This window comes from Cololabis saira, chromosome 18 (assembly GCF_033807715.1).
Source record: "Cololabis saira isolate AMF1-May2022 chromosome 18, fColSai1.1, whole genome shotgun sequence".
In the NCBI taxonomy this organism is placed as follows: domain Eukaryota; kingdom Metazoa; phylum Chordata; class Actinopteri; order Beloniformes; family Belonidae; genus Cololabis; species Cololabis saira.
Window position 1 is genome coordinate 15,738,203 of NC_084604.1, and position 13,855 is coordinate 15,752,057.

At 41.4% G+C, this 13,855-nt stretch overlaps 2 protein-coding genes across 2 annotated transcripts; both read left to right on the top strand.

The window, feature by feature from the left end:
• The first annotated feature begins 620 nt into the window (after positions 1–620).
• On the top strand, positions 621–6,007 carry LOC133418466 (alpha-1-antitrypsin homolog). Its single transcript, XM_061707158.1, has 5 exons — positions 621–729; positions 4,171–4,764; positions 4,933–5,203; positions 5,388–5,535; positions 5,615–6,007. The coding sequence occupies exons 1-5, from the start codon at positions 648–650 to the stop codon at positions 5,816–5,818; spliced, it is 1,299 nt and encodes a 432-aa protein (XP_061563142.1). The 5' UTR covers positions 621–647; the 3' UTR covers positions 5,819–6,007.
• A 2,029-nt stretch (positions 6,008–8,036) lies between these two features.
• LOC133418470 (alpha-1-antitrypsin homolog) lies at positions 8,037–13,385 on the top strand. The gene is made up of 5 exons (XM_061707161.1): positions 8,037–8,159; positions 11,554–12,147; positions 12,317–12,587; positions 12,767–12,914; positions 12,994–13,385. Exons 1-5 carry the CDS (start codon positions 8,078–8,080, stop codon positions 13,195–13,197), a joined length of 1,299 nt encoding a protein of 432 aa, XP_061563145.1. The 5' UTR covers positions 8,037–8,077; the 3' UTR covers positions 13,198–13,385.
• Positions 13,386–13,855: the final 470 nt, after the last annotated feature.

A 13,855-nucleotide genomic window follows, 5' to 3' on the forward strand; every position in this document is an offset into this window, starting at 1 on the left:
AGACAACGCTGGATAGCAGCTTGCAAAAAAGGCGTTTTGATCCCACTTAGAAGGGGATATTTTTTGAGCCTTTTATTTTCCTCCATATGAGGTTAGACATAATTACATGGAAAATTTTACTGACCAATGCACTTCTTGTACAATGTTTGTGATGCATATGGTTCATTGTTTTACATTAAGCTGCTTGAAAAAACAAGGAATCTTAAGTTAGTCTTTACAAGTGTAAAGTTGGGGACTACATTGTGTTTATATTTAAGAAGGAATGTTACATTCAGGTCAAAAGCTTTTTTTTGTGGAAAGTTGAATAAACATTGGCGTAAAGCAAGCATATTTTCCCTTTCTCTTGTTGTTAACAGTATTAAAAACATTAAAAAAAAAAACACCTAAAGGTAATTTAGAACAGCAAAAAATGTGTGAATAAATGTGCGATTATTTTGCGATTAATCGCAAGTTAAAAAAATGTATCGTTTGACAGCCCTAATATATATATACATACATATTAAAAAAAAGCTGAATTGAAATTATTAGAAAGTTGACCTTTGTTTCTTTAACTTTACCAAGTTATTCAAGTGGGCGTTAAGTCAACCTTGCACAACCGACAGTTAGCACATGATTAAAACAGCTACTTTTTTTTGGTTAATATTTACATGACTTGTCAGCTGACCGTCTCTGAACTTTGCAGTATAATGGTGGAGTTTCTGGTAAACTGCATTAAAGAGGACCTTAGAGGTAAGCATCAATGACACATGGTCAATGTTAGTTTAAATCTAAGGATTCATACTTAAGAAATAAATGACAGCTGATCAGTTCTGATCTGAATTTGTGGCAGCAAAATTAGTTTTTAATTGATATGTAATGTGATTATTACATTGTAAAGGGTTAAAAGCAGTTTGTTGAGATATTTGTTGACATAGTTGCTGAAAGTTGTTCATTCGATATCATTTCATTTGTCTCTTTGTTAACCTCTGTACAAAAAAAAGTTGTTCATAATCAAATATTGCAGTTGTAGATTATCAGTCATCCAGGTGATGATGATGATCCTAGATTTTTCAATAGAAAGAAACTTGGTTCTTAAAGTTGTTTCAGCTCTCATCTGTAATGTTCTTTTCATTTTGAACTGACTGCTTTCAAAAGAGTCTTTTGAAAAGACTGTTGAGACATTTATTCTGTGTAAGTTATTGATGTCACATTTGAGTCACTGACCCGTCCTGTCTTTCATGTGATCCATTAAAGGTCTCTTGTCAGCTGTACATTATTTACCCCGTCGGCATAAAGGGTGTTTTGGTCACATAAATGAAATGTGAATGTTTCTGAAACCATCTGAGGAGGACATTCGAGCGGGGACCGTTAGAACTAAATGCTGAGACCTTCTCCTTTGTTTAAATTAGATTTAAGTTTAGGGACGTAAAAATTGGGGGTAAAAGCTGAGCAGCGAGGATGAAAAGTGAGCGTTTGTCCAGTAGAATTAGGATGTTGGGGTTTTATAGTCAGATCCCCAGTTGCATTATTAAGTCAGTGGATTTGGATTAGGAGAAATTAGGAAATGAACGTGGCCTATTTGAATCTTTTTGTCTGGGGCTGTGCTGGTAAATATGTTTGCTTCTGCTTAGTCTTAGGGAACTTAGTATTGATACTTTCACTGGCTGGAGCTTGAATGAACAGAGCCTGGGGATGGTTGCTTCGGACTATTCCCCAATTATTGATGTGTTATTGATGTGGCCATTTTCCCATATGCCAGATTCAAATATCCACTGTAGAGAGAATGGAAAGATTAGTTATCTCATATATAAGGAAGTGGTTATGTGTAAGTAGTGTTGCAATGTAGGCAGAAGCAGCTTTTAGGCATGCTGAGATCGTTGGCAAGTTTAAGTTTGTCCATAGAGGCTCGACTCCGGAAAGCCAGTGCAGAACAAAGCAGGTCCCAAAGGAAAGGCACGTTTATTTGTATAGCACAATTCAACAACAAGGCAGGTCAAAGTGCAAAGAATAAAGGAAGTTGATCGAACAGCAGGTACATAAACAGGAGGAGATATCACAGGGTGCAAAGGCAGTGGCTCAGCAGATACTTTGGTTAAAAAGTGTAGAGGAGACAAACCTTTAGGCGTTTTTATATTCACCATTATTATTATTGCTGGATGATGAATACGCGATGGGTAAAATAAATGCAACACGTAACATTTGTCACCTCTGGCCTGAAGGCGAGTTGAGGAGAAGGAAGGCAAGTTGGGAGGCGTTATCTGCGAAACATAACGTAACCTGTGTGGGCGTGTAGAATGACGCATCATCCATACATCAGCAAGATTTAAACGTCGTCAGACAAGTGAAATTTTCAAAACGAGGATGGATGACCATCGAGATTAGCGTTTTGGAGGGTTTTGACATTTTTGTGGCCACTTGCTCAAAGGATGGACCATCCTCTATGGTTCCAGACATGCCGAGGATGAACAGCTTGCAGATCTCTTTGTCTCCCCAGTTACTCATCTTGCAAATATCAGCCCCACCTGTGACTTCCTGCCGCTGTTGTTACTCTGCTCAGCTGTTTTCTTCATTTTATAAACACTTCCCATGACCCGCCACCCAGCGTTGGTTCTGTTTACATTAGATCTTACTCACAGTTAAGAGTAGCCTTGGAGGCGAGTTATTCGCGGGACCAGCTCGACACGCCCCCCTGCGTCGGTCAATGTAAAAAGGACAGGCAACACGCTAGATCCACGCATTAAACGGGGGTGTTTCCACCAATGTAGAAGGGGCGATAGTTGGGGAGTCCTGTGGATTATTGAGGAGAGTTGCATTAAACTCCTATTAGGGGGCTACATATGATGGTGCTAACAACTTCAAAGAGCCGAAAACTCTGTAAATGGGGACCCATCATGCTTGTTGTGTTCAGGTACCGCAATGTTAAAACATATCTTCTCAGGCTGTAAAATTAGCATGTCCCAAGGCTGATTCACGTGGCGACACAATCAGGTGCTTAGCTGCAGCTACCCTAAACAAGCATAGGCAACCTTCAGGAGATGTGAAGAAACAGAGCATAGTAATCCAGTTTAAAGGAGAGAAATTAAGGAGGTGTTTATTAAGGTATCCCAGAGGTTGGTTGTTTGGAAGCTGCTGGTGATTGGGAAATGCAGGTAGATTTCGGTGGAAAGCTGGTTGTTCCTCAGGGAATAGTTTGTACTAGTTTAACGCTTGCAAGGCGCTAAGGTTTGGTACAAAATTACCCGAGCCTTCAGTTCCCCGGCTCGCCCTGCAGAGGGCTAACCTAACTTTTAGCGCCTTGTAAGAGTTATGGTCCTGACATGGACTTATGGTCAGTTAGTCAGCGAATAGTTTACTTTAATGAGCGGACAGTTCCCTGGGAAGACTCAGTGGGGGAAGCCTATGAAAAGAAGCTGAGCGGCGGGGTCGGAAAGTTAGGGTTTGTCCAGTAGAAGTGGGATGTAGGGGTTTCATAACTAGATCAGGATCAATTTGCATTTCAAAATCACATGTGTAGCTATGAATTTGTGCTAAGCACATTCGTCGTTAACAAATTATTGCGATCTCTGCTACCGCTGTTGCTAAAATAGTCAACAGAACAAGAAGGCAGCGGATGATCATTCCAATGATCATTCAGAGGCAAAGCCTTTGTGTAATGCAGTTATGTATAATGATTACCGTACGCTCATTCATGCCTTCATCACCTCCCGGTTGGATAATTGTAATGGTGTTTTATCATGGAGTCGGCTCCCGCTCCCGGCTCTCCACAGTTTCAAAGCACACCTCTTCTCATTGGCTTTCCCAGATTAACCAGGTCCCGTCCCCGTTTTTTGTTTGTTCTCCACTTTTGTAAATCGACCTTGGGTTTTGTGAAAGGCGCTATATCAATGCGAGTTATTACTTCATCGACATGTAGCAGGTCTGTATGTAGGCATAAAAAAGTATGAAAGAGAAGAACACTGAATCATGATGTTGAATTTTCGATACTGGCCGAAAGACTATTGCCTTTGTAAGAATTCGCACTCTGACTACTGAAAGCTCAACGAGGCAGCGAGCTATCATATTTCCTCAAAAATGATTAAGTCAAAAATCAATCAGGGAAAGAAATTAATCAATAAGAAGAACAAGAACAACTAATCTTTTACTTTAACTCCTCATGTTAAAACTCACCTCTTTCTTTCTCCCCATAAAAAGATCAGCTTCTGAAGATGCGAGGTATTTTTGCTGGTTGTGCAGTGGTTGCCCTGCTGCTGGCTGTGGGCTCGGCCCACGAGGTCAGCACGATCTGCCACGAGCTGTCCTCTCCTAATTCGGACTTTGCCTTCGCCCTCTACAAAAACTTAAATGCCCAGACCGATGAAGAGAAGAACATCTTCTTCTCACCGCTAGGGATCTCCACCATCTTGTCCATGTTGTCGACGGGGGCCCGCAGTGACACCCACAGCCAGCTGTTCACCAGCTTGGGCTACGGTTCCTTAAACCAGTCCCAAGTCAACGAGGCCTACGAGCATCTTTTCCACATGCATGGGAATAGCCAGCAGAACCAGGAGCTGGATGTTGGGAATGCTGTGGCCCTGCACACCGAGTTTCACCCTCTGGACACGTTCTTGAATGATGTCAAGCGCTACTACTCTGGTGAGATCTTCAATGTGGACTTTTCCACAAACGAGGCTAAGGCTCACATCAACAGGTACATTGCTAATAAAACACGGGACAATATCAAAGATCTGGTGAAAGATCTGAACCCTGCAATGGCTATGGTGTTGATCAACTATGTCTACTTTAAAGGTAAGAAGCCAGTTTTAACTCTACACCTAACAGAGTAGTATGTGGGTAGTCGTGTAAAAGAATAAATGTATAAATAAACTGTAAATTAAATTCAGAGTTTCATAGCGCAATCGTGATATTTAAGGACTACAGACTGTATTTCAACTACTAAAAACACGTCTCATGCAGGACGGTGGATGAACCCCTTTGAAGAGTATAAAACGTACAAAAGGGACTTCAATCTGAATGACATCAGCAAAGTTAAAGTAGATATGATGTACGAAAAGGGAGATTACAGGACCTACCTGGACACCAGCATGCAGGCTACAGTCATCATCCTGCCCTACGAAGGTACCACCTCCATGATGGTTGTTCTGCCTGACGAAGGCAAGATGAAGGACGTGGAGCACAAGATCAACAACACCTACGTAAAGCACTGGAAAGACTCAGCCACTGAAATGTAATATGATTCTTCTTAAATGAATGTAGATAAACAGAATTGTGCTCAGACCAAACGGTCTAATAATTTTTAGGCATGTGTTTCTGTTGGAATGTGACAGTGTTAGTGGACTTATTTACGGTAATATATTTAATGATTTTTATGGTGCAAGTGTATCCTGTCTATAATTTTCTGTATTTCTCAGGTACGTGGATCTGTATTTACCAAAGTTTTCCATCTCAGTTGATGCCTCCTTGGAGAACACACTGAGAGACATGGGTATCATCAATGCTTTTCAAGACAACGCAGATTTCTCAGGCATATCTGACACGGCCACTTTAAAAGTCTCAAAGGTAGGAAAACCTTCATTGTAATTCTTCAAAACTGCTATATGTTAAAAATGATAAGTTATAAGTCACGATTCTGTCTCAGGTATCTCACAAGACCACACTGGACGTCACTGAGAAGGGAACAGAGGCCACAGCCGCCACCTTCGTTTACCTGCTGGGATCTGCTCTTGATATTATACCACCACATCCGGTTATTATTGACAGGCCCTTCTTGGTTTTTATTATGGAAAATCCCACTGGAAGCATCCTGTTCATGGGGAAGGTCCATGACCCCACAGCCATGTAACGACACAAACGGATTGAAGAAGAAGATAGATAATAAGAAATAATTATCACCATAAGTATTTTATCACAATTAAATCCTTGATCTTTTATCCCCACATGCAGATGCTGTAGTGCCTCTTTGATTACTTGTGTTGCCAACACAGTTTATAGAAATAAAAATACAAATAAAGAGCAACTTGTTTACAAAGCATTGGGTTGGTCGTGTGTTTATTCCTTTTTTTCTTTGAGAAAGACGAAGCAACAATTTCAAATTATTTTATTTTTTCAAATGACACTACAATGTAAGTGAAGCCTAAGTGGGATTTAATTTGACCAATGAGCCTAAACGGCATGTTTTTGGGTTTGGAGGAAACCAGAGCACCCAGAGGAAACCGGAGTACCCGGAAAACCCATGCAGACAGGGAAAACGTTTAAACTCCACACAGAAAGACCCACAGACGATGTATCTGATTAGAAAAACCGTTGCAATAGGTATCACACCAGACCACACTGGACGCCACTGAGAAGTGATCAGAGGCTGCAGCTGGCAGCGTCATTGAGTTCATACCATACCAACATCCCTGTGTTTGGGCGTGTTTAGCATACGCTGGTAAGCTCCCATTGAAGCTGGACAGGCCCGGGGGGCGGTTGGTGAGTAGCGGAGAAGAGAAGTGAAAATGGACATGTGAAAGTTGTCTGTCCAGAGAATGTGGAATTTACATTTCTAAAAACGCCCCGATGGCACCATTGATAAAAGGAAGAGTGGAAAGAAATTTGCTCACCCCCAGAGCAGCTCAAGTTTAGCCTCCCACGTAAACGCAAAGCACCTGGTAGCGAGCGCAGCCACAGCTAATCCTAGTAGCAACGATGTTACCAAAGCAAGGCTCTTCGCCAAACTAAACTCGAGATAAGTATAGATATATATGTATATGTATTAGGGCTGTCAAAGTTAACGCGTTAATAACGCGTTAACTTAACGTCCTCTTAACGCCCGACAATTCTTTTAACGCACGATTAACGCGCAGGATAAAAAAAAAAAAATAAATAAAAAATAAATAAATAAAGTTGGGGAGATCAGCCTGTATTCTCTCGTCTCAGAACTGCATGTGATGTCATATAGGGTGCGTGCCGGTGGTGGGCAGAGGGAGGGAGGGAGGGCTGAGTCCCTAGTTCCTTCTTCAGGAGTCCTTGTTTAAGGTGTTGGGGAATATGCCCGGGAGGTTAGAGTTCTAGTCTGCCTTGCTCTTTGTTTATAGTTGTAAACCTGTTCGTTACCTTCTGGGCAATAAACTGGCTAGTGGAAGAGCAGAGCTCGCCTCCGCCTGGTCTGTGAAATGTTACACTATGGTGGATTACTGCGTGAACCTTTTGAAAAGCGAGGAAAGATGGAGAATGAAAAGGGACTTTTGAACGGCAAGTTCACTTCCAAAAAGATGCAGATGGTTCGCTGGACAAGACTAAAGTTATTTGCATGTACTGTCGATTTAAAAAGAATTACCATTGAAGTACATCGAGTCTCAAATACCACTTGCAGGCGAACACACGACCGATGCAGAAAGTGCGCGCGCGCACCCGCCCCGCAGCCCCCTCCCCTCGTCAAAAGCAGACAACGCTGGATAGCAGCTTGCAAAAAAGGCGTTTTGATCCCACTTAGAAGGGGATATTTTTTGAGCCTTTTATTTTCCTCCATATGAGGTTAGACATAATTACATGGAAAATTTTACTGACCAATGCACTTCTTGTACAATATTTGTGATGCATATGGTTCATTGTTTTACATTAAGCTGCTTAAAAAAACAAGGAATCTTAAGTTAGTCTTTACAAGTGTAAAGTTGGGGACTACATTGTGTTTGTATTTAAGAAGGAATGTTACATTCAGGTCAAAAGCTTTTTTTTGTGGAAAGTTGAATAAACATTGGCGTAAAGCAAGCATATTTTCCCTTTCTCTTGTTGTTAACAGTATTAAAAACATTAAAAAAAAAATACCTAAAAGTAATTTAGAACAGCAAAAAATGTGTGAATAAATGTGCGATTATTTTGCGATTAATCGCAAGTTAACTATGGACAACATGCGATTAATCGCAATTAAAAAAATGTATCGTTTGACAGCCCTAATATATATATACATACATATTAAAAAAAAGCTGAATTGAAATTATTAGAAAGTTGACCTTTGTTTCTTTAACTTTACCAAGTTATTCAAGTGGGCTTTAAGTCCACCTTGCACAACCGACAGTTAGCACATGATTAAAACAGCTACTTTTTTTTGGTTAATATTTACATGACTTGTCAGCTGACCGTCTCTGAACTTTGCAGTATAATGGTGGAGTTTCTGGTAAACTGCATTAAAGAAGACCTTAGAGGTAAGCATCAATGACACATGCTCAATGTTAGTTTAAATCTAAGGATTCATACTTAAGAAATAAATGACAGCTGATCAGTTCTGATCTGAATTTGTGGCAGCAAAATTAGTTTTTAATTGATATGTAATGTGATTATTACATTGTAAAGGGTTAAAAGCAGTTTGTTGAGATATTTGTTGACATAGTTGCTGAAAGTTGTTCATTCGATATCATTTCATTTGTCTCTTTGTTAACCTCTGTACAAAAAAAAGTTGTTCATAATCAAATATTGCAGTTGTAGATCATCAGTCATCCAGGTGATGATGATGATCCTAGATTTTTCAATAGAAAGAAACTTGGTTCTTAAAGTTGTTTCAGCTCTCATCTGTAATGTTCTTTTCATTTTGAACTGACTGCTTTCAAAAGACTGTTGAGACATTTATTCTGTGTAAGTTATTGATGTCACATTTGAGTCACTGACCCGTCCTGTCTTTCATGTGATCCATTAAAGGTCTCTTGTCAGCTGTACATTATTTACCCCGTCGGCATAAAGGGTGTTTTGGTCACATAAATGAAATGTGAATGTTTCTGAAACCATCTGAGGAGGACATTTGAGCCTGGACCGTTAGAACTGAATGCTGAGACCTTTTCCTCTGTTTAAATTAGATTTAAGTTTAGGGACGCAAAAATTGGGGGTAAAAGCTGAGCAGCGAGGATGAAAAGTGAGCGTTTGTCCAGTAGAATTAGGATGTTGGGGTTTTATAGTCAGATCCCCAGTTGCATTATTAAGTCAGTGGATTTGGATTAGGAGAAATTAGGAAATGAACGTGGCCTATTTGAATCTTTTTGTCTGGGGCTGTGCTGGTAAATATGTTTGCTTCTGCTTAGTCTTAGGGAACTTAGTATTGATACTTTCACTGGCTGGAGCTTGAATGAACAGAGCCTGGGGATGGTTGCTTCGGACTATTCCCCAATTATTGATGTGTTATTGATGTGGCCATTTTCCCATATGCCAGATTCAAATATCCACTGTAGAGAGAATGGAAAGATTAGTTATCTCATATATAAGGAAGTGGTTATGTGTAAGTAGTGTTGCAATGTAGGCAGAAGCAGCTTTTAGGCATGCTGAGATCGTTGGCAAGTTTAAGTTTGTCCATAGAGGCTCGACTCCGGAAAGCCAGTGCAGAACAAAGCAGGTCCCAAAGGAAAGGCACGTTTATTTGTATAGCACAATTCAACAACAAGGCAGGTCAAAGTGCAAAGAATAAAGGAAGTTGATCGAACAGCAGGTACATAAACAGGAAGAGATATCACAGGGTGCAAAGGCAGTGGCTCAGCAGATACTTTGGTTAAAAAGTGTAGAGGAGACAAACCTTTAGGCGTTTTTAGATTCACCATTATTATTATTGCTGGATGATGAATATGCGATGGGTAAAATAAATGCAACACGTAACATTTGTCACCTCTGGCCTGAAGGCGAGTTGAGGAGAAGGAAGGCAAGTTGGGAGGCGTTATCTGCGAAACATAACGTAACCTGTGTGGGCGTGTAGAATGACGCATCATCCATACATCAGCAAGATTTAAACATCGTCAGACAAGTGTAATTTTCAAAACGAGGATGGATGACCATCGAGATTAGCGTTTTGGAGGGTTTTGACATGAACAGCTTGCAGATCTCTTTGTCTCCCCAGTTACTCATCTTGCAAATATCAGCCCCACCTGTGACTTCCTGCCGCTGTTGTTACTCTGCTCAGCTGTTTTCTTCATTTTATAAACACTTCCCATGACCCGCCACCCAGCGTTGGTTCTGTTTACATTAGATCTTACTCACAGTTAAGAGTAGCCTCGGAGGCGAGTTATTCGCGGGACCAGCTCGACACGCCCCCCTGCGTTGGTCAATGTAAAAAGGACAGGCAACACGCTAGATCCACGCATTAAACGGGGGTGTTTCCACCAATGTAGAAGGGGCGATAGTTGGGGAGTCCTGTGGATTATTGAGGAGAGTTGCATTAAACTCCTATTAGGGGGCTACATATGATGGTGCTAACAACTTCAAAGAGCCGAAAACTCTGTAAATGGGGACCCATCATGCTTGTTGTGTTCAGGTACCGCAATGTTAAAACATATCTTCTCAGGCTGTAAAATTAGCATGTCCCAAGGCTGATTCACGTGGCGACACAATCAGGTGCTTAGCTGCAGCTACCCTAAACAAGCATAGGCAACCTTCAGGAGATGTGAAGAAACAGAGCATAGTAATCCAGTTTAAAGGGGAGAAATTAAGAGGTGTTTATTAAGGTATCCCAGAGGTTGGTTGTTTGGAAGCTGCTGGTGATTGGGAAATGCAGGTAGATTTCGGTGGAAAGCTGGTTGTTCCTCAGGGAATAGTTTGTACTAGTTTAACGCTTGCAAGGCGCTAAGGTTTGGTACAAAATTACCCGAGCCTTCAGTTCCCCGGCTCGCCCTGCAGAGGGCTAACCTAACTTTTAGCGCCTTGTAAGAGTTATGGTCCTGACATGGACTTATGGTCAGTTAGTCAGCGAATAGTTTACTTTAATGAGCAGACAGTTCCCTGGGAAGACTCAGTGGAGTAAGCCTATGAAAAGAAGCTTCGGTTAGCAGAACTGGTGGCAGAAGCTGAGCGGCGGGGTCGGAAAGTTAGGGTTTGTCCAGTAGAAGTGGGATGTAGGGGTTTCATAACTAGATGAGGATCAATTTGCATTTCAAAATCACATGTGTAGCTATGAATTTGTGCTAAGCACATTCGTCGTTAACAAATTATTGCGATCTCAGCTACCGCTGTTGCTAAAATAGTCAACAGAACAAGAAGGCAGCGAATGATCATTCCAATGATCATTCAGAGGCAAAGCCCTTGTGTAATGCAGTTATGTATAATGATTACCATACGCTCATTCATGCCTTCATCACCTCCCGGTTGGATAATTGTAATGGTGTTTTATCATGCAGTCGGCTCCCGCTCCCGGCTCTCCACAGTTTCAAAGCACACCTCTTCTCATTGGCTTTCCCAGATTAACCAGGTCCCGTCCCCGTTTTTTGTTTGTTCTCCACTTTTGTAAATCGACCTTGGGTTTTGTGAAAGGCGCTATATCAATGCAAGTTATTACTTCATCGACATGTAGCAGGTCTGTATGTAGGCATAAAAAAGTATGAAAGAGAAGAACACTGAATCATGATGTTGAATTTTCGATACTGGCCGAAAGACTATTGCCTTTGTAAGAATTCGCACTCCGACTACTGAAAGCTCAACGAGGCAGCGAGCTATCATATTTCCTCAAAAATGATTAAGTCAAAAATCAATCAGGGAAAGAAATTAATCAATAAGAAGAACAAGAACAACTAATCTTTTACTTTAACTCCTCATGTTAAAACTCACCTCTTTCTTTCTCCCCATAAAAAGGTCAGCTTCTGAAGATGCGAGGTATCTTTGCTGGTTGTGCAGTGGTTGCCCTGCTGCTGGCTGTGGGCTCGGCCCACGAGGTCAGCACGATCTGCCACGAGCTGTCCTCTCCTAATTCGGACTTTGCCTTCGCCCTCTACAAAAACTTAAATGCCCAGACCGATGAAGAGAAGAACATCTTCTTCTCACCGCTAGGGATCTCCACCATCTTGTCCATGTTGTCGACGGGGGCCCGCAGTGACACCCACAGGCAGCTGTTCACCAGTTTGGGCTACAGTTCCTTAAACCAGTCCCAAGTCAACGAGGCCTACGAGCATCTTTTCCACATGCATGGGAATAGCCAGCAGAACCAGGAGCTGGATGTTGGGAATGCTGTGGCCCTGCACACCGAGTTTCGCCCTCTGGACACGTTCTTGAATGATGTCAAGCGTTACTACTCTGGTGAGATCTTCAATGTGGACTTTGCCACAGTCGAGGCTGAAGCTCTCATCAACAGGTACATTGCTAATAAAACACGGGACAATATCAAAGATCTGGTGAAAGGTCTGAACCCTGCAATGGCTATGGTGTTGATCAACTACGTCTACTTTAAAGGTAAGAAGCCAGTTTTGCTTCGACACCTAACAGAGTAGGTGTATGTGGTAGTCGTGTAGAAGAATAAATGTATAAATAAACTGTAAATTAAATTCAGAGTTCATAGCGCAGTCGTGATATGTAAGGACTACAGACTGTATTTCAACTACTAAAAACACGTCTCATGCAGGACGGTGGATGACCCCCTTTAAAGAGTATAAAACGTACAAAAGGGACTTCAATCTGAATGACATCAGCAAAGTTAAAGTAGATATGATGCACGAAAAGAGACATTACAGGACCTACCTGGACACCAGCATGCAGGCTACAGTCATCATCCTGCCCTACGAAGGTACCACCTCCATGATGGTTGTTCTGCCTGACGAAGGCAAGATGAAGGACGTGGAGCACAAGATCAACAACACCTACGTAAAGCACTGGAAAGACTCAGCCACTGACATGTAATATGATTCTTCTTAAATGAATGTAGATAAACAGAATTGTGCTCAGACCGAGCAGTCTAATAATTTTTAGGCATGTGTTTCTGTTGGAATGTGACAGCGTTAGTGGACTTATTTAATATATTTAATGATTTTTATGGTGCAACTGTATCCTGTCTATAATTTTTTGTATTTCTCAGGTACGTGGATCTGCATTTACCAAAGTTTTCCATCTCAGTTGATGCCTCCTTGGAGAACACACTGAGAGACATGGGTATCATCAATGCTTTTCAAGACAACGCAGATTTCTCAGGCATATCTGACACGGCCACTTTAAGAGTCTCAAAGGTAGGAAAACCTTCCTTGTCATTTTTCAAAACTGCTATATGTTAAAAATGATAAGTTATAAGTCACGATTCTGTCTCAGGTATCTCACAAGACCACACTGGACGTCACTGAAAAGGGAACAGAGGCCACAGCCGGCACCTTCGTTTCCATGACGGGATCTGGTCGTGATTTTAAACCACCACATCCGGTTATTATTGACAGGCCCTTCTTGGTTTTTATTATGGAAAATCCCACTGGAAGCATCCTGTTCATGGGGAAGGTCCGTAATCCCACAGCCATGTAACGACGCAAACGGATTGAAGAAGAAGTTAGATTATAAAAAATAATTATCACCATAAGTATTTTATCACGGTTAAAATCCTTGATCTTTTATCCCCACATGCAGATGCTGTAGTGCCTCTTTGATTACTTGTGTTGCCAACACAGTTTAAAGAAATAAACATACAAATAAAGAGCAACTTGTTGACAAAGGATTGGGTTGGTTTTGTGTTCATTCCTTTTTTTCTTTGAGAAAGACGAAGTAACAATTTCATTTTTGAGCTAAATTAATGAATTCCAGTTTTTCCTGTAAATCAAATGACACTATAATGTAAGTGAAACCTAGGTGGGATTTAATTGGACCAATGAGCCTAAACGGCATGTTTTTGGGTTTGGAGGAAACCGGAGTACCCGGAAAACCCATGCAGACAGGGAAAACGTGTAAACTCCACACAGAAAGACCTACAGACGATTAGATTAGAAAAACCGTTGCAATAGGTATCACACCAGGCCACACTGGACGCCACTGAGAAGTGATCAGAGGCCGCAGCTGGCAGCGTCATTGAGTTCATACCATTTTCTGCAATCACTACTCCACCACTTCCCATCATAATTTGTTTTTATCGTGGAAAAACCCATCCAGAGCATCCATTCCGTGGGCAGGATGAACAATCCCACAGCCA